The sequence below is a fragment of the Carassius auratus genome, chromosome 36, assembly GCF_003368295.1.
Source record: "Carassius auratus strain Wakin chromosome 36, ASM336829v1, whole genome shotgun sequence".
NCBI lineage: Eukaryota > Metazoa > Chordata > Actinopteri > Cypriniformes > Cyprinidae > Carassius > Carassius auratus.
In genome coordinates this window covers 12225659-12249805 of record NC_039278.1, presented here as the reverse complement: position 1 = coordinate 12249805, position 24147 = coordinate 12225659, and the positions used below count along the sequence as shown (strand labels likewise).

Below are 24147 nucleotides of genomic sequence, written 5' to 3'. Positions count from 1 at the left end.
GTGAAAACTTCCCCCATCCCAAACTCAAATATTTTGTTAAGGAGCGAATGAGGAAGTTTCTTAGAGAAAGTTTATTTTATTTTATTTTATTTTAGTACAATGCCAGTAAAAGGTGCTCCCTCCAAGAGTTTCAGTGTGCATGTTTTTTCAGTACCCTTTTCTGAAATCTCAAAACTTTCATTTCATTACCCATTCAGCAATTGACAAATCCATGTCTCATAAATAGCTTATTTCAAAGTACTGTTATATGCATTTCACAAGGCACACAGTAGTTCGGTTTTAAGTGGTTGCTTCCCGACCAGGTAATACATTTCCCAAGGATACATTTATGGGAAACACTGGTCACTGGTTGGAAAATAACGGCAAGCTGTTAAGTAGTTACAGTAAGCAAGTGCATCCAGAAAACCCACTGGAGTCTGAGTGAGCTTTATGGTTCTACATTTCAAATACAAGCTCAACAAAAAAAGCTGAGCTGAACACAGGTTTGCTTGGACTGACCGAAGGCACAGGGTATGGAAGAAAAGTCATGTAGAAGTTTGGTCAGTAGATTCGCACAGTTTTTAAAAGGTAGAGAAACTTGGTCATCTGTTAGGTTGTGCACAAGTCTCTCTGTCCTCAGTGTTAAGACATCACATCAAGGTTTGATCTTCCAGAGCTGTTAAAAAAAAAAAGCACATGATGGATTTTGTTAAAGATTGCATGTATATGTTGTCCTGCTGTGTGATAAAAGTCATACGTATACTACAACGAGTGAGCAGCTCCCACTATGCTGATAACAGGAAGTAGTACAAATGCAGTTATGACTTTAGAGTCATAAAAACACAGATCATCAATAAATCCAGACATCTGCATGTAAGCGGGACAATAAAACAGACCCAGGATACATGTGGAGATAACCACCGTGCTTGGTGTGCAAATGTTTTACTCACCCGGATGTTGAACCCTAGTAAATCACTGACGGCAGCTGAGATGGCTGACAGGATGACCACTCTCGTGATATTGTAGATCAGAGGGTTCACCGTCAGACCCAGCAGACGAAATGGAGTGTCCAATTCCTGAAAGTAGCAAATTATGGTCATTTCAAGCGTGGCATGGTTTATTTTTATTTTTTCCCAATGAATGGTAATTATCTTGAATGGTCTTACTTTCAGTAATTTTGTGGCCAGCCTCAGCACATTGTTTACTATGTTCAGCTGATCCTTTTTGTTGGGTTTCTTCTCCATCTTAAGATACAAGTTTATCTGAAACAAAAACACTTTACAGTAAGTCCCTAACTGCTAACATTAGTTACTTACACCAGTTAAAATTAACTAACAATGAAAATTATTTGTTAATCTTAATGTTAATTCAGACATTTAATAATGCTAAATATCTTTAAAATTTTCAAGCACATTATGTGTATTTAGCAGTACCGTTTAGGAAATTGAATCCACAAATATAAAAATAACACTATATTTTCCTATCACTGTTTTTCAGTAAAGAGCAGTGAGGGATTTTTCTCTGTTTTTTTGTTTTATTAACATTAAAGGGATATGAAAATCCTGTCATAATTTACTTGCTTTTTAGTTTGTGTGTGCGCTTCAGGTGTACGCGTTCAGAAAAAGCACGTCAGAAGAGCACTATGTAATGTTTAACCGGCAAGGCTTTAAAGTCTGCAGTGTCCCGTGAGTGTAACTCTACCACTGAGTTATAACATTTGATATGAATGTATGTGGTATTTTACAGTACATTGTGAGGGAGGCGCCAGAACTGCTACTGATTAGAGTGTGCGTTGTGGCACAACAGTAAAATATTTCTATGTTATTTACAATATTTATACGACACTTTAATCATCCAAGATCAAAAACCGTGATATTGCACACCCCTATGTGTGGCTGATATTTGTATTTCACCTGTTCTGTCAGAAGCACAGAAGCGTTGCTGTACTTTCGGTTGGTCTCAGCTCCGAGGGTAGCGAGGCGTAGGAGGAAAACCATTAGAGCAGCACACCAGACCATCAGCTCCCAGTTGGTCTCTGAGTCCAGAAATGTGTGATGACTGTGCAAAAGCTGAAACACAATACCAGTTATCTTAGGCTTTATTAGTCACATTTTCACACTGTGAATAGATTTACCAGATGCAGTAATCTGATACTTTAGCCTAATATAAAAGATTGATATAAATCAATTAATTTTCTCTAAAAGATGACTTTATGGCATATACTACCAGTTAAAACCACATTTCTACTTACTACTATTCTTACTAAATACAAAGGGCAAAAAAACAAACACAAAAGTGACAGTGTTAAACTAGTATTATTGAATTAGTAAATTTTAACACTGCTAAATTATAATTCAAGTGTAATGTCGTATTTATTTGTAAAGGTACAATGGTGTCTTTGTAGGGCGGGATTATAGAAATAGGGGGTGTTTTTATTTTTCACAACAAACAACATAAAAGCTAGAGCATTTATGTAAATAGGATTAGATTTTTGGGAAGGTAAACCTTGAAAAGGTCTAAAGGGTATGTCGAAAACATTGTATGATAGAACAACAGCTGACCTGGGCACAGATGATGAAGGAAATAGACAAAGCCAGGAGGAAAATCGATGATACAATGACATCAACTGATCGCTGAGGGCCTCGTCTCTGTTAAACAGAACAGAGAAATTCAATTAAACAGGTATCTTAATGTAATGTCAACTAGCTACATGCATTTTTAAACAGGACTATACAAATGTCACTGCCTGCAAAAAACACTCATTCACTTTCATTTGTGTTTACAAAGACTGGTTAAGCTAGTTGGATTGAAACTGAAAAGCAACCAAAGAGCTTTGATAAAATGTCTTAAAGGTTAAAGTAAGAATTCAAAATATGTTATGGGTAGAATTCTATATTATTTTGTAAAAAAAAAAAAAAAAAGAAAGCATTAGATGACAGCAATGGTAATCTAAATGTAAAAATAGAAGAAATTAGCGTGCAAAAAAACAATCATTAATATCAGCCAACAAATTCTATAGTGCATCCCTAATGTAGTGGGAAGATGATACCTTCAGGAATGATCGAAGTGAAAGCCACATCTTGATATTTTGCACTTTCTTCAGCCGAAAGTGGGGAATCTCCGATTTTTTGGCTTTGCGTGCGGACGTGATATGGCTGAATAGTTTCGCAAATAAAAGGCGCTGTAGATGACATCACATTTATTTAGAACAAAACATCCTGTTTAGCTTTATAAGATTTTGTGGCACTGAGTTTTCAAGAAACCATCTACTTTTGCATGTTAGTTAAACCTGCGGTAGGGAACTTTTGACGCTCTAGCGGTTAATAAACAGAACTGCTTGCGTCTTGTGGAAGAACATCGTAGCCGGAACTACTTCTCTCTGTTTATGTCTATGAAGAATCACAAAGGTGCTGGGTTACTACGCCGCGGTACCCCCGAAGCAATCTAAAAACACGGATTGGAAAATGGATTCATGGTGTACTCGCTTATTATGTTCATTTTTCTACATTTTGAACACAAACAAAGTTACGGACCGCAGCTCTGATTGGTTATTTTTTACCGGGAGCGATGGAGTTTCTGCAAATTGCAATAGGACCACTGGGAGGAGCCAGAGGAGCTTGATTTTTTATTACAGATTATTTGTCTCATATTCTACTGTCAGGACATAATGACAGGTTTAACAAATATGTAAAAAATATATTTTTACAAAAGTTCCCTACTGCAGCTTTAACTGTTCATTTATGCAACTTGAAATGTAAAAATTTATTGGCATACTGAATCAAACAATTGTCAAATTAACATTTAAGCATTTTTTACTAACACTCCATTGATGCCAAGGCATTTTCATATTGACCTGTTTATACGTCCTCTCAGCCACACACATCATGAAGAAGAAAAGTGCAGAGAGGAAAAGTCTTTCTACTGTGGTGATGATGAAAAACGCATAGGACAAGCCACAAGGCGGCCCGATGACCACAGCGGGCAGTTCCTCAAGGGAAACAGAATTAAGTTTGGCAACATCCAGTTTCTGTGCCAGTCTGAAGCAGTAGGGCAGCAGAGCCAGTGAGGTGGTGACCAGACAGCCGAAGAGCAGATAACCCATCCCTTGTTCAACCACCTTCACCTGGAAACAGAAATCCTTCAGCATGATTGTACAGCAAACAGCACCTTAGGTATGTCTCGAAGAAAAAATACCAATGCAAAGCTCCAAAACAGTCAGCATTCAAATGCTTACAGAGGAGTTTAGACTGAATTTGAATATAATTTGTGTTTAAAGAGGAAGTCAACAGTTCTCTTCTCTTTTTTCAAGCAATTTAAACCACTAGAGTAGAGATAAACAGGGCAGAGAAAGAAGGACTTTACTCGTGTGAGAATGATACCACTGATCTCCAGCACAGACATGTCAGCTTTCTTACAGTCTCCTTGCTCCCAGATAATGGCACTGACACGGTCTCTGGAGGGGTGACAAGCCTGCAGCCACGAAAACTGGTGCTAAAGGGAGAGAGAAATCATGCGTGTCATTCTAAGTGCATAAACAAATTATTAATTTTTTTTTAAAATGAAATCAATTTAGAAATTTTTGGGGGACATGGCGTTAAAGATGTCAAGCGGGTACAATTGTCATAACATCGTAAAGGAAAGAAGTTATGAAATTCTTGTGAAAAAGATAAGTATTGCAACATAACCTTTCTTTAACTGTATAATAATATTCAGAAAAATGCCAGCCAATCAAAGTCATGAGGTCAGACTAACATGCAGAAAAAAGGAAATGCAGACCCTCATGACTGTGTATCAAGTTCAATAAACTTCTTAAAATATCAGAGATATTGAGCACAACATGCAAAGTGCTCACAACTTGTTATAAGTGCTTAATCATTCATCTGAGGAAATGACATCATGGAAATTTAAAAATGAGTTTGCTGTTGAAAATTTTTTTTCTAAACACTGACCGATGATTCTGTATAAACTATGCAAAGTACATTAATATTTGTATGGGCAGTTACTGGTTAGTTTGTGATTGAATGCCTCCTGTCTATACAACATTGAAATGCTGTTTAAATTAACAATGCAATCTTAATTTGTACTGGAGTGGTAAAAACTGGCCTTTTCTAAGGGTTTAAAAAAAAAAAAAAACAAAGAGAAAGAAAAAATAGTAGCCCAGAAGCTCCTGAGTTTATCCCAAAAATGAAAATGTACTCACCATCAGGCCATCCAATATGCAGATGAGTGTCTGCATCAAAACATTTTTGGGAAAATTTAGCATTACATAATTTCACCAATGGATCCTCTCCAGTGAATGGGTGCCGTCAGAATGAGAGTCCAAACAGCTGATAAAAACATCACAACAGTCCACAAGTAATCCACTCCAGTCCATCATACAATGTCTTGTGAAGCAAAAAGCTCTGTTTTTTTTTTTTTGTACGAAACAAATACACCAAATACCAAAACACAAAATGATAAGTGTACAAAACACTAAACTTATTTTAGCTGGAAGATAGTTTGAAGATAAGAAAATCATGATCATTTTTTATTTATTTATTTAACGCTTTGGATAAAAGCGTCTGCTAAATGATTAAATGTAAAAACCAGCTTTCCGCTTCACAAGATGTTATTTGATGGACTGTGGATTACTATGATGTTTTTATCAGTTGTTTGGACACTCATTCTGACGGCACCCATTCACTCCAGAGAATTCACTGGTGAGCAAGTCTAGTTACGCTAAATTGCTCCAAATCTGATCTGATGCAGGAACAAACTCATCTAGGCTTGGTTGGTCTGAAAGGAAGTACATTTTCAGCAAATTTTCATTTTTGGATGCACTAATCCATTAAGCGAGGTGTGAAATTCACATTAAACTTATTAACACAACCCACCTGCGGTAAAGCTTCATCTTCATCACTAGTCAGAGTGATGTTGGGCAGAGGGATGGAGTGGTTAGGACTGTGAGGCTCCTCCTCTCCACTTTCACTGCTTCCTGTAGAGGCGGAGTCAGGATCATGTAGAAGCTCCTCCCATAACATATCATCAGTGTCGGAGGCTGGACGTGAGCCCGATGAGGGCCGCAGAAGCTTGACTTCACGTGGAAGCACCGGGGCATCTGTTGGCTTGCCATTATTCTCTCCCTGTATGCATTCACACAACAGTAATGAATATTCAGAACTATTCTACAGACATTTACCTTGGTTTTACACAGATACTCACATGAGTCTGGGGTGGCAGATTGCTCTTGGGGACGCTGTGAAGTCTATTCCTGAGCGCCCGGGCGTATTTGGGAGGTGCGGATGAGAAGAGTCTCTCTCTTTGCAGCTCTGCTTCATCTGCTTCTTCCTCACTGGAGAGATCTTCAGAAGCCCCATACGGAGGCCTCCTCAGGGAGTTCTGCAAAGCCCACAGGATCTCGATCAACACAACCATGAATGTTCGTGACAATTCAAAACGAACCGTTCTAAGGAAACTGTTTTACCAGTCTCTTCTCTGATCTGTAGAGCCGGTGGCTGTCTTCAAGTTTGAGTTCTGCTATGCCTCCCCCTCTGCTGCTCTCATCCTCAGACCGCTTTGATTTTCTACTCTTCCTCGGTCTGTGAATAAACACCAAAATCATTAAAACATGAAAACATACGGAATTACATCCAAATAATGGAGTACTGACCAATCTAAAGCCAGGACCTATTTGTTTATATCTCTTACAATATAGAAAAGTAATATAACTGTTTAAATTTGGTGCCACTAGGGTCAATGACATATTTTTTTGTGCACAAATCTGACACAGCAGTAGCTTAACCTTTTCCTGCGAACAGGGCTGGCCGTCCGACTGGGGACAGGGCTGTTGTCCGGGCTTCTGGAGGACTCTGTGGATACTATTTGGCAGTGTACTGTACCCAACAACAGCATGAGACACAATGGACCCACAACCTCACTGGCACAGGCTGCAGGTACCTCGAAATACAACACAGCTCCTGCCACTGCAATGAACACAGATCCATCAGCTCATGATACCATACGGAGACTTTTCATTCACTTTAATTCATTTCCAAATGACACAAAAGGTTTTCAAAAATGATCAGCGAAGCTATGCCAAAACTCTTGAATGCTTAAGATATGTTCACGTGACTGTGCTTTGCTGTAAAGAAGGAAAAACGGCATACCTTGAAGAAGGTACAGAACTAAGATGAGGGTGGAAATGCCTTTAGATGTAACTTGGATCCACCAGTGAAAGAAGAAAGGAAAGAAGAGGACCCTGACCAAGCCTTTACGAGTCAGAGCGGTCCAAGGGCTCTCTGGTTTGGTCTTGCTAAAGGTAGATCCTGTGGTTGTAAAGATACTATTTTAATTATTTAAAAGAGCTTTTAGTTGCCTTAGGGTATAGTGATATGTTTAAATATGTACAATATCATTCAAAAGTCTGGGGGCAATCCCTTTTTTTTTTTTTTTTGCTCACAAAAATTGCTTTATTCTATCAGTAAAAAACAGTTAAAGCAGTAATTTTGTGAAATACTATTGATCTATATAATTTTATAATAACTGGAGGAATAACATAACTGTGGAAATTTTAAAAATTGAACTGCGATTCTTTGATGATGATGATAGAAAGATGAAAAGAACAGCACTGATTTAAAATACAATTCTTTAGTAACATTAGAAACATTTTTAATGTCTTTATAAATGCCTTTTTGATCAATTTAATGCATCTTTGCTGGATCAATGTATTAATCTCTTTTTAAAAAATCGTAGTGACCTCAGACTTTTGAACAGTGTTGCAATTGTATTGTAAATAAATAAAAGAAATATACATTTATGGAGAACAATACAACTTGGCAAATACATATACTTAAGTAGTTAACAAATAATTATATTTCTGTCAGTAAATTTCAGCAAAAATAGTAGCCCAGAAGCTCCTATGTGACACATCACATTTGATTATCTTTAGTTTACTTGTATGTGTGTCTTTTTACACATCTTATTCAGATTTAGATAAGATTACATCATTTTATTATATAATATTTAAATCTGGTTATAAACTGTAAAATCATGCACAAAAATACCTCACCTCTCACTAGATCAACATCAATGAGATCTGCCTTGATATGGCCAGTCTTCTTAGGTTTGCTTCCAAAGCCCTGATCACACAGAACAGAGTTTCACAAGTCACAATGTTCAAAAGCACATCTACTGTTTGTAGCAAACAAAAACTGCCACTGTGCCAAATACCTTGAGCTCAGTCTGTTCCAGTGACTTTTCCCAAATCTGCTGATCATAGGCTCCGATCTTTGACACAAGATCATTAGCAAACTGTCAATCATCCCTTTCTAAACACTTTCAAATCTGTATTTACTGTAAAACAGATCTAGTAAGGCTCACCTTTTTCTGATACCATGCTATTCCTGCCATTTTTATGTATTTTTCTTTACATTAGGTCAGTTCATCTCAGACGATAAGTAGTGCAGAATCTCTCATTCCTCGAAAGAGGCAGACATACAGGTTATGCATCGCTTACAGTAAAAAGGAGACGCCCGTTTTCAAAAGAATGTACAGACCTATAGGTAGAGATGTATCGAGTAAAAATAAAGAGAGCGGCTGTGTTTCAAAACCTAGTGAGCTGCCTAACTAGACTGCATTTGATAAAGACCGCTAACGTTACAGGTAAAGTCGCATGCTTCTAGAAAATATTACAATATTAAAGATACCTGGAACCCAATAAACAATATTTGGCTGTAAGTCCTCAGCAGTTGTTGTTGAGTCTTGTCAACATTTTCAGATTATTATGTTGACGCTGAAACTAACCTCGCCCCCCCCCCCCACAAAACTATCTGACGCCGCATCATAAACATCTCAATAAGAAGTTAAAACAACCATCTAAAGTATTGAGCTGACGATAATTACTGTCAAACCACCCTGGCATTAATCCGGTTAAATCTCTTCGAAGATAAAATGATCTTGTTGTAAAAGAAAAGTGATTGTTAAAGTTCCCAGCCACTCTCATCAGCGCCTGGCAGATACGACAAGTGTGTGAAGCACGCGACGACAACGAGCCATCCAATGTGAATGGCGGAACTACATATTATACAAAATACATTTTAGTAGCTAGTGTAAAACGACAAAATAAAATAAAATAAAGTAAAATAAGATAAGATAAGATACCAAAACAAAAAAAATCCCTAGTTAAATTCTGAACTCGAACGTTCAATGAAACTCGTGGAATGTAACATCTTTGGTTGGAGTATGTGTAAATGCTCCTTCTTAAACGAATCGTTCCTTTGAGTCGGCTCTTTACGATGAATCATTTGAACCGATTCACAAAACCTGTCTGAACTAAAGTGGTCTTCGAATCAACTTTGAATCAAATGCTAAAAGCTGTTTTCATACAGCTCATGAGATTATTATTTCAAACATATTTTCAAAAGTGCTATTAATTTCTTTATGTTTATTACTACTTTAAATTATTGCACCTTTAATTATTTAATTTAGAAGAAAGTTAACAGATTGTTGCGTGCCCTTTTCTAGTGTTGAAAAAATACGGTCCGTGTTAAAAGGTTTTTAACTGGTATAAAGTCATTTAAACCTGTGTTTAGTGACGTTTTATATTAACGTTATTATTGTAAATAAAACGTTTGTTGTATATTTATTGTATATTCGCGTGAGATGACTCTGTAAATGACTAGATAAAACGCCTTCATTCACCAGTACTCAGCAACTGTGATTGGTCCATCCTGATCAGCGCCGAGAAAAGTAACAGAACTAATATCACGAAAATGTAGTGCCACAAGAATGTACCGCCATATTTTCACCAGAAGATGTCAGCATTTTAATTATATAACATTACGTTTATTCGTTTAGCTTTGTCTCTTTACGTCTGAGAATAAACAGATCTTTTTACTTCTGAAACTGTTATTTTCTTCTGAAAAAAAATCGGAAAAATTCATTCTCTTTTTTTATATAATATTTTTTCTCACTATTCAAGAAGAAAATAAACTACTCATTTCTATAATTGAATTCATATGCTTACTCATCTATAAGAAAATTAAATATATGCAGAAATTAAATTCAATATTTCGACCCTAATTAACCCCATAAACAGTTAAATGGATGAAGACTTCATGACTATTATTTGTTTACTGCAAAAATGTGAGCAATATGACATCAAGACAGACAGGCTTGACCATCTGGAAAATTTTGGATAAAAATGTTTGCAGCTATCAATAATTTAATAATAATATTTACTACTCACTGCTTTGTGTTACTGTTATGACTGAAAACAGAGATTTTCTGATTTTTAAATATACATCCATGGATGGGTTATATCACTTTCTTTGAACAATGTTTTGAATAGATTCGCAGCCACATATAATGAAGAACATGCAGAATAATCACAGTATTAAGCCCAATACTAGTCTGACACCATAATATCACCATATAATCACAAATTCCATGAAGAAATTTTGACTGAGATAAATAACTTACCGTGGCTATTATCTGGACCATATTGCAAGTCGACAGTGCCAGTGTTTAAGGATTACCCAAATTATCAAAATACTGTAAATATACAGAAATGCTAAATGTGTTGGTTACTGCATCGAGTCAATATAAGGCATAATATCTATTATATACTATGCATAATTGTTATCATAATCATTATGTTATTTATTAAGGATTATAGTATTTTGCATTATATATTATTTATTATTGTATTTAAAAAAATATTTAATGTTATTATTTTAATTGTTATTTTGATTTATTAGCAGTATTAATACTTTTAGTATTAAATTCAATTCAGTTGAAGTTTATTTGCATAGCACTTTTTACGGTACAAATCATTGCAGAGCAACTTTACAGAAAATTAAGTTTATACAATATTTAGTAGTACATTATAAGTGGTGACTGTCAGTTTATGTGTATATGGCAGAACATTTCGGAAAAATAAATTAAAGATGTTGTCAAACAGGCGATGAACACTATTAACAGCAATTATTATATGATGCAATCATACTTATAGCAACATTTGTTAGTTCTGTAGGTTGATTCAGGGTTAGCATCATCTGGAGTCCTCTGAGGGGTCAGCATCATCTCTTCTCAGGTGTTCTGGATCCAGACTGGAGCTTGTGTAATAGTTACACAAAACAGAGAAACAAATAGAGACATCATTAGCATAACTGCTGATCTAACAAATTAAAATGAATTTAACCCAACTAAAAAATAAGAATGCACTTTTGATCAGATATAACTACAGTACAAGATTATGAGATGCATTATTCGAATGCTTGGCGAAAGAGATGTGTCTTTAATCTAGATTTAAACAGAGAGAGTGTGTCTGAACCCTGAATATTATCAGGAAGGCTATACCAGAGTTTAGGAGCCAAATGTGAAAAAGGTCTACCTCCTTTAGTGGACTTTGCTATCTAATTGTGACTTTAGGGAGCGTGATGGATTGTAGCGTGGTAGAAGGCTAGTTAGGTTAGGTATTTATACCATTCATTGATAATGTGTGTGTGTGTGTCCATGGGAATTCATAAAAATATAAGTCTACATTCTTTTGTCTGCGTAATTTGATTCGAGCGATGGAAATTTTAACATGAATATACATTGGACGTTCTAAGTGGGAAAACTCAGACTGTTACATGCACTTTCTCATTTGAATGCACTAATGGTTTCTTGCTTTCAATATACTCATAGATCACCTTTGTCCAGGAGTAATTACCCAGTCCTCCGTTGGTGCATAAGTGAGCACTGTGTATACTGCTTATAGATTTCATTTCGTGAGTTTTCCCTCTGATTTCCCTTGCCCCAGTATAGGAGGTTATTATTGACTGACATTATATGAAAAGTCTCAATCGATATTTCAATCCTAATACCTGGATCTGTCCTGCGAGACCCCTCTTAATGAGACTCATATGCAAGGCAGATCTCACCTCCAGCGGTTTTAAAAGATAGGTGATTTCACTGCACCTCGTTGTCTTGTGTATCTGCCCAGTGCTTTTAGACCTCACCATCAAAAGAGGTTTTTATTATTCATGGTATGGTGAAGTAAGTGGTGGGAATAGTGATTTTAAAACTCTGCATGCTTTTTTTTTTGCATTCATTAATAAACATGGCAGTCAGCAGTGGGTCAACCACAGGTCTGGTCATCTCGTCAGTGTTACATACACACCTAAACTGACTTTCATCCCAGTCCAAGACAAAGAAGCGGTGTAGCCAAAGATACTGAGGCTGGAGTTATTCATACAGAAATAATAACATGAAATGTTTACATGCTTTAACAAATTTGACAAGCTGACTATAAGTATTTATTTAGTTGACTGTATTTCACCTCCCTGATCGCAGTATTTTCTCGTCTCTCAGGCACAGCTGATGTGACATGCCCCGGGGACATACATACATACATACATACATACATATAGTCAAAGATGATATATAGGATGAGATGACAGGAAAAACAGAATGTTCTGCCACCCTTTGCTCTCTTTCTTTCTCACATGATCCAGCTCAGAAGCAGAGTGTTTTTTGCTGACAAAACTCTGGTCCACAATGTGCACGCTGTACTAGTTGCTCACTGACATGAATCACTTTGTTCCAGAGTTCTATAAATGCAAGGAATGTGTGCACATGTGTGTTTGCATAATATGAATTTAAATGCTTGATAAAATACTCAACCGTGCTGAATGGAGTGAAAAGATACACTATTACATGCTTATGAGATTCAAGGTGAAGTGTGTGTTTCTTTGTAGTTGTTCAAGCATTAAAAATATTATTTGAAGCCCATTTTTCCATTTCTTTTTATTTTAAATCATATTTTTAGATAATACAATTGAAAAAATGTAATGATTTGGACCATTGATTGCACCAATAAATTGTTAAACATTAGCGTAAAAAAAAGTAAATATGGTCTATTTTGCTTTAATGTTGACCTTAAGTGAATAGTTGCTGAAAATTTGCTCATGCTTAGGCCGTACAAAATGTAGAAGAGTTTGTTTTTTCATTTGAACAGATATGGAGAAATGTAGCATTACATCACTTGCTAACCAATGGATGCCTGTAGTGAATGGGTGCCGTCAGAATGAGAGTCCAAACATCACAATAATCCACAAGTAACCCACAAAACTCCAGTCCATCAATTAATGTATTAGTAAGGAACAAATAGATAATGCATCTTAACTTTAAAATATCCATAATTTTGTCCATAATCTATAATGACACTTCCTCCAGTGAAAAAGTCCCTCTTTGTCCTCTCACATCAAAATCCACCAACATATTTGCAACTGTTTTGGATGGTTTTCATTTGTAAACAGTGCTTGATCTAAGCATATTTCACTCCTGATTCAGACAAGAAGATAGTTTCATTGAAAAAAGCAATATGATTAGTAATTAAGCCAGCAATGGTTCAGAAATCAAAAATGTCTTAATGGTGGATTGGTTTTTTACAAACATGCAGCTTTTGACTTTACAGTAAGACATTAAGTGGTGGGACGTTAATGGGAAGTCATGTGGATTACTTATAGTGATGTTGAGATAAACTCTTATTCTGACGGCACCCATTCACCGCAGAGGATCTACTGGTAATCAACTGATCTAATGCTAAATTTCTCCAAATCTGTTCGGACGAAGAAACAAACTCATGTATGTCTTGGATGGCCTTAGGGTGAGTACATTTTTCAGTAAATTTTCATTTTGTTCCCAGGTTTTCTTCAGGAGGTAAAATAACATCTATTCAAGTCCATATGGCTTATGTCCAGATTATTATGAAAATGAATGGCATACATGTAAATATAATCTGTATCTATGCATATTTACAGCCTATGTTGTACTCCCCAAATCTCATCACAGAATGAGCAGAATGATATACGTTTAGACTGAGAGATGTAATTGACTGTGCCATGTCAAGCTCGAGGTAGAGAGCAAATGTTATGTAACAAAGCAGAGCGAGAGAAAGAGTGAGAACAAGGCTCTAAAGGGACTTATTTTCAACAATATTTTCCTTGTGCGTATATAGCCACATTCCGGTAACACATGCATCTTCTAAGAATTACTTTGGAAAGGCACTGTATTGAATTAATCTGGACTTGCTCGGCCTGAAACCTTAAACATTTTGAATTGACCTATATGCGCTTAGGCACCTTAACGATTAACTATACTACCCCTTTATTCTGGCATATTCATGTGATAAATGCTCACTTTCCTTATTTCCATCTGGATTTCAGCCAAGACTGCATTGAGCGCAGCACATGCAAAAGAAACGTAAAGACTTTCTGCCACACAGAGCCTCAGATGCACTTTAACGAGAGACATTAGCATAAATTAGAGCGCTAGCATCAGCTGGCTAATCCGTTATCCTGAATTAGCACTTATAATGGCTCTGTCTCTGCAGTACAGGAAGACCTAATAAATGTGGGCCAGCAATTAGAGGTTATCTTCAAAAGTTATGTAAAAAGTTTAAAGCTTATTCTCTCGAGGCAATCCAGATCTTTTTTTGGTTATGAACAGAGCTTTTCTTATATTATATTATATTATATTATATTATATTATATTATATTATATTATATTATATTATATTATATTATATTATATTATATTATATTATATTATATTATATTATATTATATTATATTATATTATATTATATTATATTATATATTTTGATCAATTTAATGTGTGCTTGCTGAACAAAAAATTATATATATTATTTATATGAATTATATTAATTATATGTATATAATATATATATATATATATATATATATGTGTGTGTGTGTGTGTGTGTCATAATTTGGAAGATAATGATATTGTTTGTAAGTCTAGGAATCTTTGAAAGCCTGAAATGTAGTATACATGCAGTGCAAATCTGTTTATTTCTTTTTCACTTTCCATTCCATTTATAAAATATCCAAATATTTATAAAAACTATCAAATATTAAATATCTTGTTTTTATTTCACTGTGCCATAGTCAGTACAACATATTATTGACTTTTAGTTGCTATATACAGTGTGTCAGGAACAATGACATCATTTTCAAATGATAAAAACCAGATACAGAATCAATGAGCACAAGCGGAAACCTTTGGTGCATACAGTGCATCTCACCAGGGCCACTCAAAAAGATTATTCATCATCATCTAATGTTAGTCCACCTAAACAGTTTTTAACCAAATCACCATTGTTGTTTAACATAGAATAAGGTATCTGCCACTAGGGGCAGAAGTCTGGCCCTTGATCAGAATGACGTTTTTGATCTCAGGTTTATTTTCCACTAATGTGCTTCATTATAGACACATTTGTTTCAGTGTGGTCTAATATTCATCTCATCATTGTGTGTCACACCTAAAATCTCTCCTACCATTTTATAAGGTTGCACAATTCGCATTTAAAGGGTACAAAGTCCTCGTCTTCCATAATCACATTCGGTATACTGTGTCTAACTCACAGGCCAGTCAAGGTTGTGTGCTCACTGTAATTCATTCACCCACTCATGCTCCCAAAAGAGGAGGAAAGGATCAAAGATCAAAAATGCAGTATAATCTGTAGGTAATGTTGTTATTGAAACTGATCACAGCAGAATGGAGCTCATCCTTCCACATCGCTTTCAAAGCATTCCTGCAGTCTCAGAGGAAGCTGACACTGGAATCATAAAAGAGATACTGGGGCCATGCTGCATGTTCTGGAGCTGTTCCAGTTTCTACAGGAGCATGCTGGTTAGAAACACACATATCTGCTACACACATAGAGAGCAGGAGGTGTGTCATCTTGTTTTCGGGTGTAGCCTATAAAGGCTGATTCCAATATTCATCCATGCTTAGAGTGAAAGTTTATTTAGATTAGCGCACATACCACTGGGTTTAATCAAATAGTTTTGCATGCACCCCTTCTCTAGTCTAGTTGCCAATGAATTCCAGCATGGTTTATTTTTTTTATTTTTTTATTTTAATGACGTCCAAAGAAGGCTTAGTTTTCACATTTCACAGTAAAACATTTCCAACTATTTCAAAAATCAAACTAGACTTTAAAAAAATTTAAAAAGATAATTCTTTTTGATCCACTCACTGAAGAACTTTAAGGGATCATATTCTGACCAACGACTGTTTGAAGGGTTTTATGGTACTTTACAGCAATTGGATAGCACTCAGAGTGCATTTATGTTATGCTAATGAATAAGATTGGATCCACAGAGAAAGAGAGACAAAGAATAAGAAGAACTGAAGAAGAGCAAAGGCCTTCAAATTGAGCATCTATTAGTCAGCTAATTATATAGTAAATAAAGATTATTCAGCAAGAGTGAGAATGACATAATTGGATTCATGTGTTTACGTGGATGTCCTAAATACATACCACATTAATGTTCCCTTGTCCATTATTATTTTAATTTTCCATATTACACATATTGGGAAGCTATTTACTCAGTTTTCTCTCATGTGTTCAGCCCCTAAAGAGTAAAATACAACAATGATGATGCTGTATATAACAACACTAATAAGAAACATTCTTGTCTGTTGCCAGTAAAACAGATTTACAAAACCTATGCATTGTTGTTTAAATATTTTATTTAAAATTTTCACATTTATGATACATTCAGTAGTTTTTTGTATTTGAGGTGCTTATATGATTTACACCTAGTGGTGTGAATGCAGCACTCAACACTGTGCCAAATCACTTTAGTCAAAAATATATATTTATTTCCCTGCATATGAATATAAGAGATTTAATGGGGAAGGGAGATTACACAAAAGTGGTATGTCACAGTTTTATGTTTTTCCTCTCTGCAAAAGGTCAGTATGTCATTTTTTTTTCATTATAGGTGAGGAGATATTGCTTGCCAAAACCCTAAGCAATGACTGGACAGTACTGAACTAGTGAACATCATGCCATAGACTGCAAAATCTATATGCAATATTTTAATCTTTCCTCATAAATAAATAAATAAACAAACAAATAATATGGCCTACAGTAAAAAGAGGAGGGCATTATTTATGTCATTTGTTCAAGTCAGACAAGATTTAATTTCAGAAATGTATCAAATATTAATGCGCAATATCATACTGCATATTCATTAAGTTTGAGATTGATATAATAGTGATGTTTGCCACTAACCAAGTTCAGTTATGATAAATAAAAATATAGGCTATTAAATATTGCTTTTAGCTTTTTAAATGTCAAATCCAGCTAGAAACTAAAACAAATAAAGATGCAGAAACCCGATTTGAGAGTTCACAATGGGATTGTGTGGTGAACTGGTAATGCTGCACATATAGGCTAATGTACTGCAGGTCAGCTGATAAATTACCAAATAAATAAATTCTAAATAAATACATTTCAGATAGAATAAAAAATTAATTGGACTGACATACTGCATTATATGCCAGCGTGTTTATCTTGTGTTCATGGACTGAGAGTGAGAAGTGGGTTGGAAGAGAAAGATATAGACCGTGCACCCTCTGCAATAGCGACTGCTTGCAGGAAGGAATGGAAAGGCAGATGGAATCAAATGAAAAGGAGAAACGGGTCACAGTCACTGCGCATCAGCCGCTCGGCCTTAAATGACGTGTTCTGGCAGGAAGCTTTGTGGTAGAAGGCCAGCAGTGAGAAAGTCCTGCCCACTCTCAGGTCAGAGAGGATTTGACTGGCAAAAAAAGAGAGAAGATGTTGCAAGTTGCACGCCCAAATATACAACTCTACTTCCACATCAGGTTAATGCCTTCCTTTACTTCCTTTCTGAAACAGGAAGGCTCAATACTGAATTGAGGAATTTTTTATCATGCAATTATGTTGTGTTTTAGGACATCAACAAGCGGGACATCTGATTTAAGCTGGTGCCAAACAGCATTTAGTTACCACTTTTGCTCTTGATTATTTCAAGAGTGAAATCGGGTTAGACATGTTACATCATCATTCAAAGATCCCAGATGCAGCAGGCTGGCATGGCGTGAACGCGGCGAACGTCTGATTGCTCCGCTGACGACTAGAAGAGAAGTTGCATGGTTTAAGCCTAAAAGCACTCTGTTTTCTGTCCCATCCAGGCCAATGGTTGGCGTCTCCAGGGAGAAGGAGAACTTTGAATGTTATTTTTAGGATCAGAGAGCTCATTTGCTTTTCCCAAGGTGAACTGCAAAGCCCATCTGATCACGACGACAGCCCTTCACGTGTCAGGCTGTAACATGCTGTCAGACAAACACAGGAAAAACACTGTATGACTACTGACACAGATGAGAAAGTGACAGTGTAATTGAAAAGAGACTTACATTATGTAAAAATACATCAGAATTAGTAATGGAGAGTTAGACCATGACAATATTGGCATTGCTTGCTAAAAATTATTATATGGCTTGAGGATTGAATTCCTAGTACAGATACTGATACTGCAACCTTGTAGATACCAATGCCAATGTGATACAAGTACAGATTTTTCTTGATCAGTTTAGAATATCTACCTCACTAACCTACTAACTACCCATTATAAATTAATTTGACTCATTATATAAATAAACACAAAAATATTATAATATAGTTTGTAAATATAATATAGTAATATTATATATTTAAATTATACAAAATATTATAACATATTTTATAATGTCAAAATCGTCAATCCAACACTGGATTTTTTTTTTTAGGACAACAGACATGTCAGGCAGGTTGAACCTGAATAACAAGGATAAACCCCTATGCTAGGCTAAATTTCAACTCAAACCAACTCTCCTGGCAAACAGATACAACTGGTTGTTTAGGAGTGTAGGGAGTGTAGTCCTGTCTTTTAAACACTGATCTATATACTGTAGATTAGTGCTTTTAAACAGCAAGTCTTAAACATAGACTCACAAGAAAAAAATTCTACGTTTGAAAATCTTTCATGATTTATGGCTCATGGAAATTCTGGAGATGTTTTCAATCAATCTCATTACAATTAACCAGTTTTTAGATGCTGAGTAGCCTGGTATAAAATCCAGGAGCGATTATTTATACATGTCCGTGTTTGCATTTATTTATTGCAGAATTTGAAATATATATAGTGTGGGAGATATTTAATCAAGGGTTTTCAGAAATCGGCTTAGGGTCGTTAATATTCTTCTTTTATGAAAGACGGACTTTAGGACCTGGTGATGGACACAATGAGGATTCCCTCAAGAGGACGAAGGGAAATAGTGCGCATGCGCGCACGTTACATTCGCTCCATCCCTGGTTGAGAGCACAGAGCACGCAGAACTGGATGAAATGTATCAAAACAGACGTCAACGCTGTACCTGTTTAAAGGAGCCGTGAACCAGGAGGAAACATTCAGCGACACAGTCTGTGCTCCAAGGAAATTTTTACTTAGAAGTGTTTTAGAAAAAAACTAACTATTTTGGAAACAGCTTAAGACTAAAAGTGTAGTTAGAGAGGTTTATGAAATTAAAAGACAAACAGATAAGCACAAAGGATTAAAGGGGAAAGATGTTAAGAAGATGAGGAAAACAATACAGGCTAATTAGAGAAGCGGTCGGAGTGGGGATTTCATTTATTCAACAGCCGGACAATGTCTTGATTTGGTTTTTTCTTTCTTTTTTGGGCTGCGAACAAGCTGCATTCATGACCGAGGAGACGGACAAGAAACTTTACCGCGTGTGCGTGGGATATTTCATTCTATGAAACTATCGCGCTTTATTGTCTTGTCTGTCAGCGGAACCACCTGTTTCTGGACGGATTTGATTGATTCATCATGTCCAAAGTGGTACAGAAAAAGAATCACTGGACCACCAAAGTTAACGAGTGCACGGTCTGTAAGGACACCCGCGGAGAGCTGAACGTGCAGCTCCTCGGCGGAGCGGAGAACGGTGAGTTCGCTTATATCGGACACGTTAACGGGAATGCCGTACAGTACAGACATGGGAAAGTGTCCGAAGGGGAATTACTGCTGGAGGTGGAGACGCTCTCTGTCTCTGGATTGCCGCTGTATGATGTGCTGACAGTGATCAAGAACTGTAAGGGACCTATAAGGTTGAAAACTGTGAGGCAAGGTAAGAAGAGTACCTTAATCTCACTTTTGTTTTTCTCCAGTAATGCATTTTCTGTAAACACATCATTAGGGATTGTTTTCCAAGTACCAGTTATGCATGAAAATATTTCATAATTTACCATTTGTGTGACTTGGCTAAGTAGAGAGGGGCCTAATTATTTAGTTTTAATTATTTTGTCATTAGACTGCAACAATAATAACAATATGATATTATAAATGTATTTTTTTATTGACACAATATTTATGTTTTTATATATATATTATTTTTTTTTTTCTATATAGTTCCATGGCTATTTCTAAAATTCAAAGACAAGACCAAATTTTCATGGGTCAGTTCACAGGACCTGGGTTGTGCGTCCCTGAAAAAAGGGGCTTGAGCAGCAGTGTTATTATAATTTTTTATATTTATGCTGTTAAACTTCAGAACTTTTCACATTTATTTTCAGCTTTGTTTTGGACATTTCTCAATTACGAGTGAATGAATCTCTTTTCTTAAGCATTGTGAAACTTTTGCCCCAGGTTAAGTTAAGTTGAAATAAGAGTAACTTGACAATCCATTTCGTCCAGGGTCAGATATTCTGTAGCCCCTTTACAGATGCTCTTTGATAAGTTTAAAGCATGACTCACTAAATAAAATCAGATGTGATGGCGTTCTTCACGTCATTTATTTCACTTTAATCCTTTATGAGGAGTTGTAATCCCCAGGTAAAGGCACTACAGACTGTCCATTGTGCTGAAGCTGTGGTGAGGTGACTCCCAAAAGGGCTCTGCCTCATCACATGGTTTGAGTTATTCTGCTCTCTCCGCTCTGTATGCTTTTGCCTATTTCACCAAATGACTTCAGACAATATCAGGAAACCAGCCAATCAACTCGGACTGCATTCCCAGAGCACTACTGGGCCCAGCTCCAGCTCTCTCTCTCTTTCTCTCTCTCACACTATCCGCATATATATTCTGGTGTTGAGTTTCACTGTTTATAATCTATCAGGCTGTCTGGGAATTTTTTGTCGTAACCAGTCTTAATTATGAAAATGTTTTTGGCAACTAATGCCATCTGTTTCTGAGTTTGTGAACAAAGTCTTCTTTTTTTTTTTTGTCTTGAACAGGCTGGTGATCTCAAACTCCCCATGCTTTAGACTTGTAGGATGAATTATTGATATGAAATGCATTAAGCTGAGCTTAAAGTTAATTTTGCATGGTTCAAGACTTCATACGCTTTTGTCCATACAAGCAGCTGTGGGGCATTATTATTTACATTGCATAATAATAAGTTCAGAGCCCATCCATAACCTTCAGCACAGTTAATGCAGCACACAACAAATTAATTTATTAATCTTCATTGATTTTTACATGAATACTCTGAGTCCTGTGGTGACCTCTGACAGTTTGTGCCCTGGCAGCTTTCTCTGGAGGTGATATGTAATAGGAATACTTTTCAATGCTTTTGTATTGATTGATGGAATAAGCCTCTTACTCTTCAATTGAGAAAACAGTTAGACTTAGAGCTGAAAGTTACATGCCATGGAAGATTTGGAAGTCTTAAAGTGAGGAAAATGAATGGGTCAGTGACATGATACTCATTTTTGGTTTCATTTACTAATTTATTTAAAAATGCAATGCAGATTGTACATACAATGACGTGAATATGTCTTCTTGGAAGAGCATCTTTAATACTTTATTGAATTAAATTATTGACTTTTTTTTTTTAATTTACTTTTTGGATCCATTGCAGTGAATGAGTGCCGTCAGATTAGAGTTCAATCAATTGATAAAAACATCACTGTAATCCACAGGGAATACACCAAAATCCAGTCCGTCAATTAATGTCTTGTGAAGTGAAAACCTGTGTTTGTAATAAACAAATTCATCATTAAGATGTTTTTCATGAGTCTCTATCCATAATATTGCTTTTGTACAGTGAAAAAGTCATCTTGTCTGAATTAGAAGAGAAATATGAACAGATCAAGAAAAAACAGTCCAAAAGTTTAAACGTGTCGGTGTGAGAGGGCAACAGGGGCTGGACTTTTTAACTGGTTGAAGCTTTAATAGATTAATATTTTGCAACAGGTTAAAGTCGTGTGGATTACTTGTGGATTATTGTGATGTTTTTATCAGCTGTTTGGACTCTCATTCTGACGGCACCCATTCATTGCATAGGATCCATTGGTGGGAAAGTTATGTAATGCATACATTTCTCCAATTCTGCTCCGATGAACAAACAAACTCTTTACATCTTGTCCAGACTGGCTGTTGACTTGTTTTCATGATGCATTTCACACCAGGACAATTTATCCAGTATCAGTTTTCTCTAAACAAATGCTGATCCTAGATCAGTTTCCCACTCTGAGCTGCTTTCTGAAGGGGTGGAATGACACACTGCTCTACATCTCTCAGTCTGGGAGCTTCTGTGTGGGATTTAACATTGGGCTGGATTAGGCTATGCCTGGGGAGAAAATGCAATGTGTATTTTGCATGTCCACAGCCTCGGTTTGCACAGGGATAATTCGAATCTATCCTAAACCAATATAAAGTGGATTGTGAAATGCCATTAAGCCAGTGGTAAAGGGCTACCATGAAGGTATTTAGTGTCTGGATCACATCAGGCTATCGAGGTTGTGCCCTTACTTTCTGCATGCATTTCTATTGTATGCATATTCAAATTTCAGTCCTGCTGCATTTCACATTGTATATAAAACACAATTCCTTTTCATATATACATATTGTAGATTTTTATATGGCCGGCTGATAGATTTATTGCAGTGTAAATGAGCTGAAGGGAGGGGTGGAGGCCTCAGTGGGTAGATTTCATGTGGAAGTGTTTATTTCCTTTTCCTTCAGTTTAAACATCTGTGATGTTCAGGAGAACGAGAGGAACACATTCTGCTTCCTATCATGGTCGGTGAGTCAGGATAACTTAAAACAATGCGGAAAGCTACACACTCTTTCAGTGCCCCAAGAAAGGAAAGACTGGTAAAGGAGTAAATGAATGAACAAATGATCTCAACTGCACATTTTGGTAAAGCACAGCCAATGGTGATGCACAAAAAATTGTATACTAAGATGCAACTGATTATAGCACATAATTCAGTTAAGGTCTATGAGACATTTATTGTAAAAATAACAGCTGAACATTTTAGTATCAATACTAAATGGGGTCACAAGGTTTGAAATGACAGTTTTATTTTGTGTTTTGGTTCTCAAACGGGGTCGGGGCCCATTGGAGGCCTCAACAAACTTTCAAGGAGGCTGCAGGATGACACAAACGTATTTAAGTTAATAAATTAATATATTAAAATAAAAAAATCATTATTAAAATGTTAAAATCATGATGTAAAATGAATCATGTTTATTTTGATTACCCTCAATATCTATAGTTTTTATTAAACACACTCTTCTTAGAACTTCTGGAGTCACATAATAAATTGTGGTTCATTCAGTGCTCCGAGTTTCTTCTAGTAAACGTTTGAAAACCAGCAGCTTTGCCATAATTACAGCAGAAATATTTGTGTTGACCTTGTTGATCCGTGAACCACAGATTCAGCTAAAGCAATTTATGAGCTGTTGTGAATCAAGTGTTGACCATCTCTGTAAATGGTTTTCGAAGGCAGAGAGGGATCCAGCTGTTCTGATAGTATTCAGATCGAGGATGAGGAGTTCAATCACTTACCAATACCTAGAGATCCCAGGACCCTGGACAAGGACTTTCCTATCCCAGCATGATATTGTGGAGCACAAACGCGTTTGAAATTGTTTTTCTTTGCAATGTGGTCAGTTAAGTTCACTGACAAACCTAGCTGAAGAATGTAAAAAATACAAAAAACAAACAACAACAACAACAAAAAAACCATAACTCTATACCATTGTTTCATTGGTAAGCTTAAACTTGACACAGAAGGCATTTGAAAAGTCATTGTTGATGATATCACCAAGGGGTAATAGACGTCTTCATATAAATCAACAGGACCTTGGCATTCTGCTCACTCAAACATTCACATTTTTATTAATATAAGTGGTAACTAAGGGGAATTGGTTACACTAGTGTTATGAAGGCAGGGCAAAAGCACTTTTTCCCTCAAACTATGTGTTTCCACGGGGAAAGCTTACGTCCAACTGGTCTAATGGGGTCTTGTGACTTACTGCTGCTGGTGTGACACTACTGACCTGTGGAGGATGGCGTACAGAATTTCTTATTTGCCGA

General features: G+C 36.2%; 2 protein-coding genes across 10 annotated transcripts in view; one reads left to right on the top strand and one right to left on the bottom strand.

Moving 5' to 3' along the window:
- Nucleotides 1–75: 75 nt before the first annotated feature.
- Nucleotides 76–9173, bottom strand: LOC113055264 (putative homeodomain transcription factor 1). 3 transcript variants are annotated; one of them, XM_026221427.1, is made up of 17 exons: nucleotides 8514–9173; nucleotides 8338–8435; nucleotides 8188–8244; nucleotides 8027–8096; nucleotides 7125–7283; nucleotides 6761–6941; nucleotides 6443–6557; nucleotides 6181–6357; nucleotides 5853–6101; nucleotides 4342–4470; nucleotides 3833–4102; nucleotides 3029–3160; nucleotides 2541–2627; nucleotides 1893–2048; nucleotides 1146–1241; nucleotides 930–1055; nucleotides 76–655 (listed from the first exon to the last, which is right to left on the bottom strand). In XM_026221427.1, exons 2-17 carry the CDS (start codon nucleotides 8365–8367, stop codon nucleotides 635–637), a joined length of 2055 nt encoding a protein of 684 aa, XP_026077212.1. In that variant the 5' UTR covers nucleotides 8368–8435; nucleotides 8514–9173; the 3' UTR covers nucleotides 76–634. The 3 variants fall into 3 exon arrangements, with proteins under 3 accessions (XP_026077212.1, XP_026077213.1, XP_026077214.1); XM_026221428.1 differs by having other exon boundaries at nucleotides 8664–9173; XM_026221429.1 differs by having other exon boundaries at nucleotides 8860–9173.
- A 9949-nt stretch (nucleotides 9174–19122) lies between these two features.
- The window catches only part of LOC113055263 (membrane-associated guanylate kinase, WW and PDZ domain-containing protein 1-like), a 121211-nt gene continuing 116186 nt past the window's right edge, over nucleotides 19123–24147 (top strand). For 4 of the 7 annotated variants that reach the window (XM_026221424.1, XM_026221421.1, XM_026221419.1 and 1 more), the window contains exon 1: nucleotides 19124–19950. In XM_026221424.1, coding sequence (XP_026077209.1) covers nucleotides 19653–19950 — 298 coding nt within the window. In that variant the 5' untranslated portion in view covers nucleotides 19124–19652. Of the gene's footprint in view, nucleotides 19951–24147 lie in introns of all 7 variants that reach the window. The other 3 variants (XM_026221423.1, XM_026221420.1, XM_026221422.1) reach the window with 1 other exon arrangement.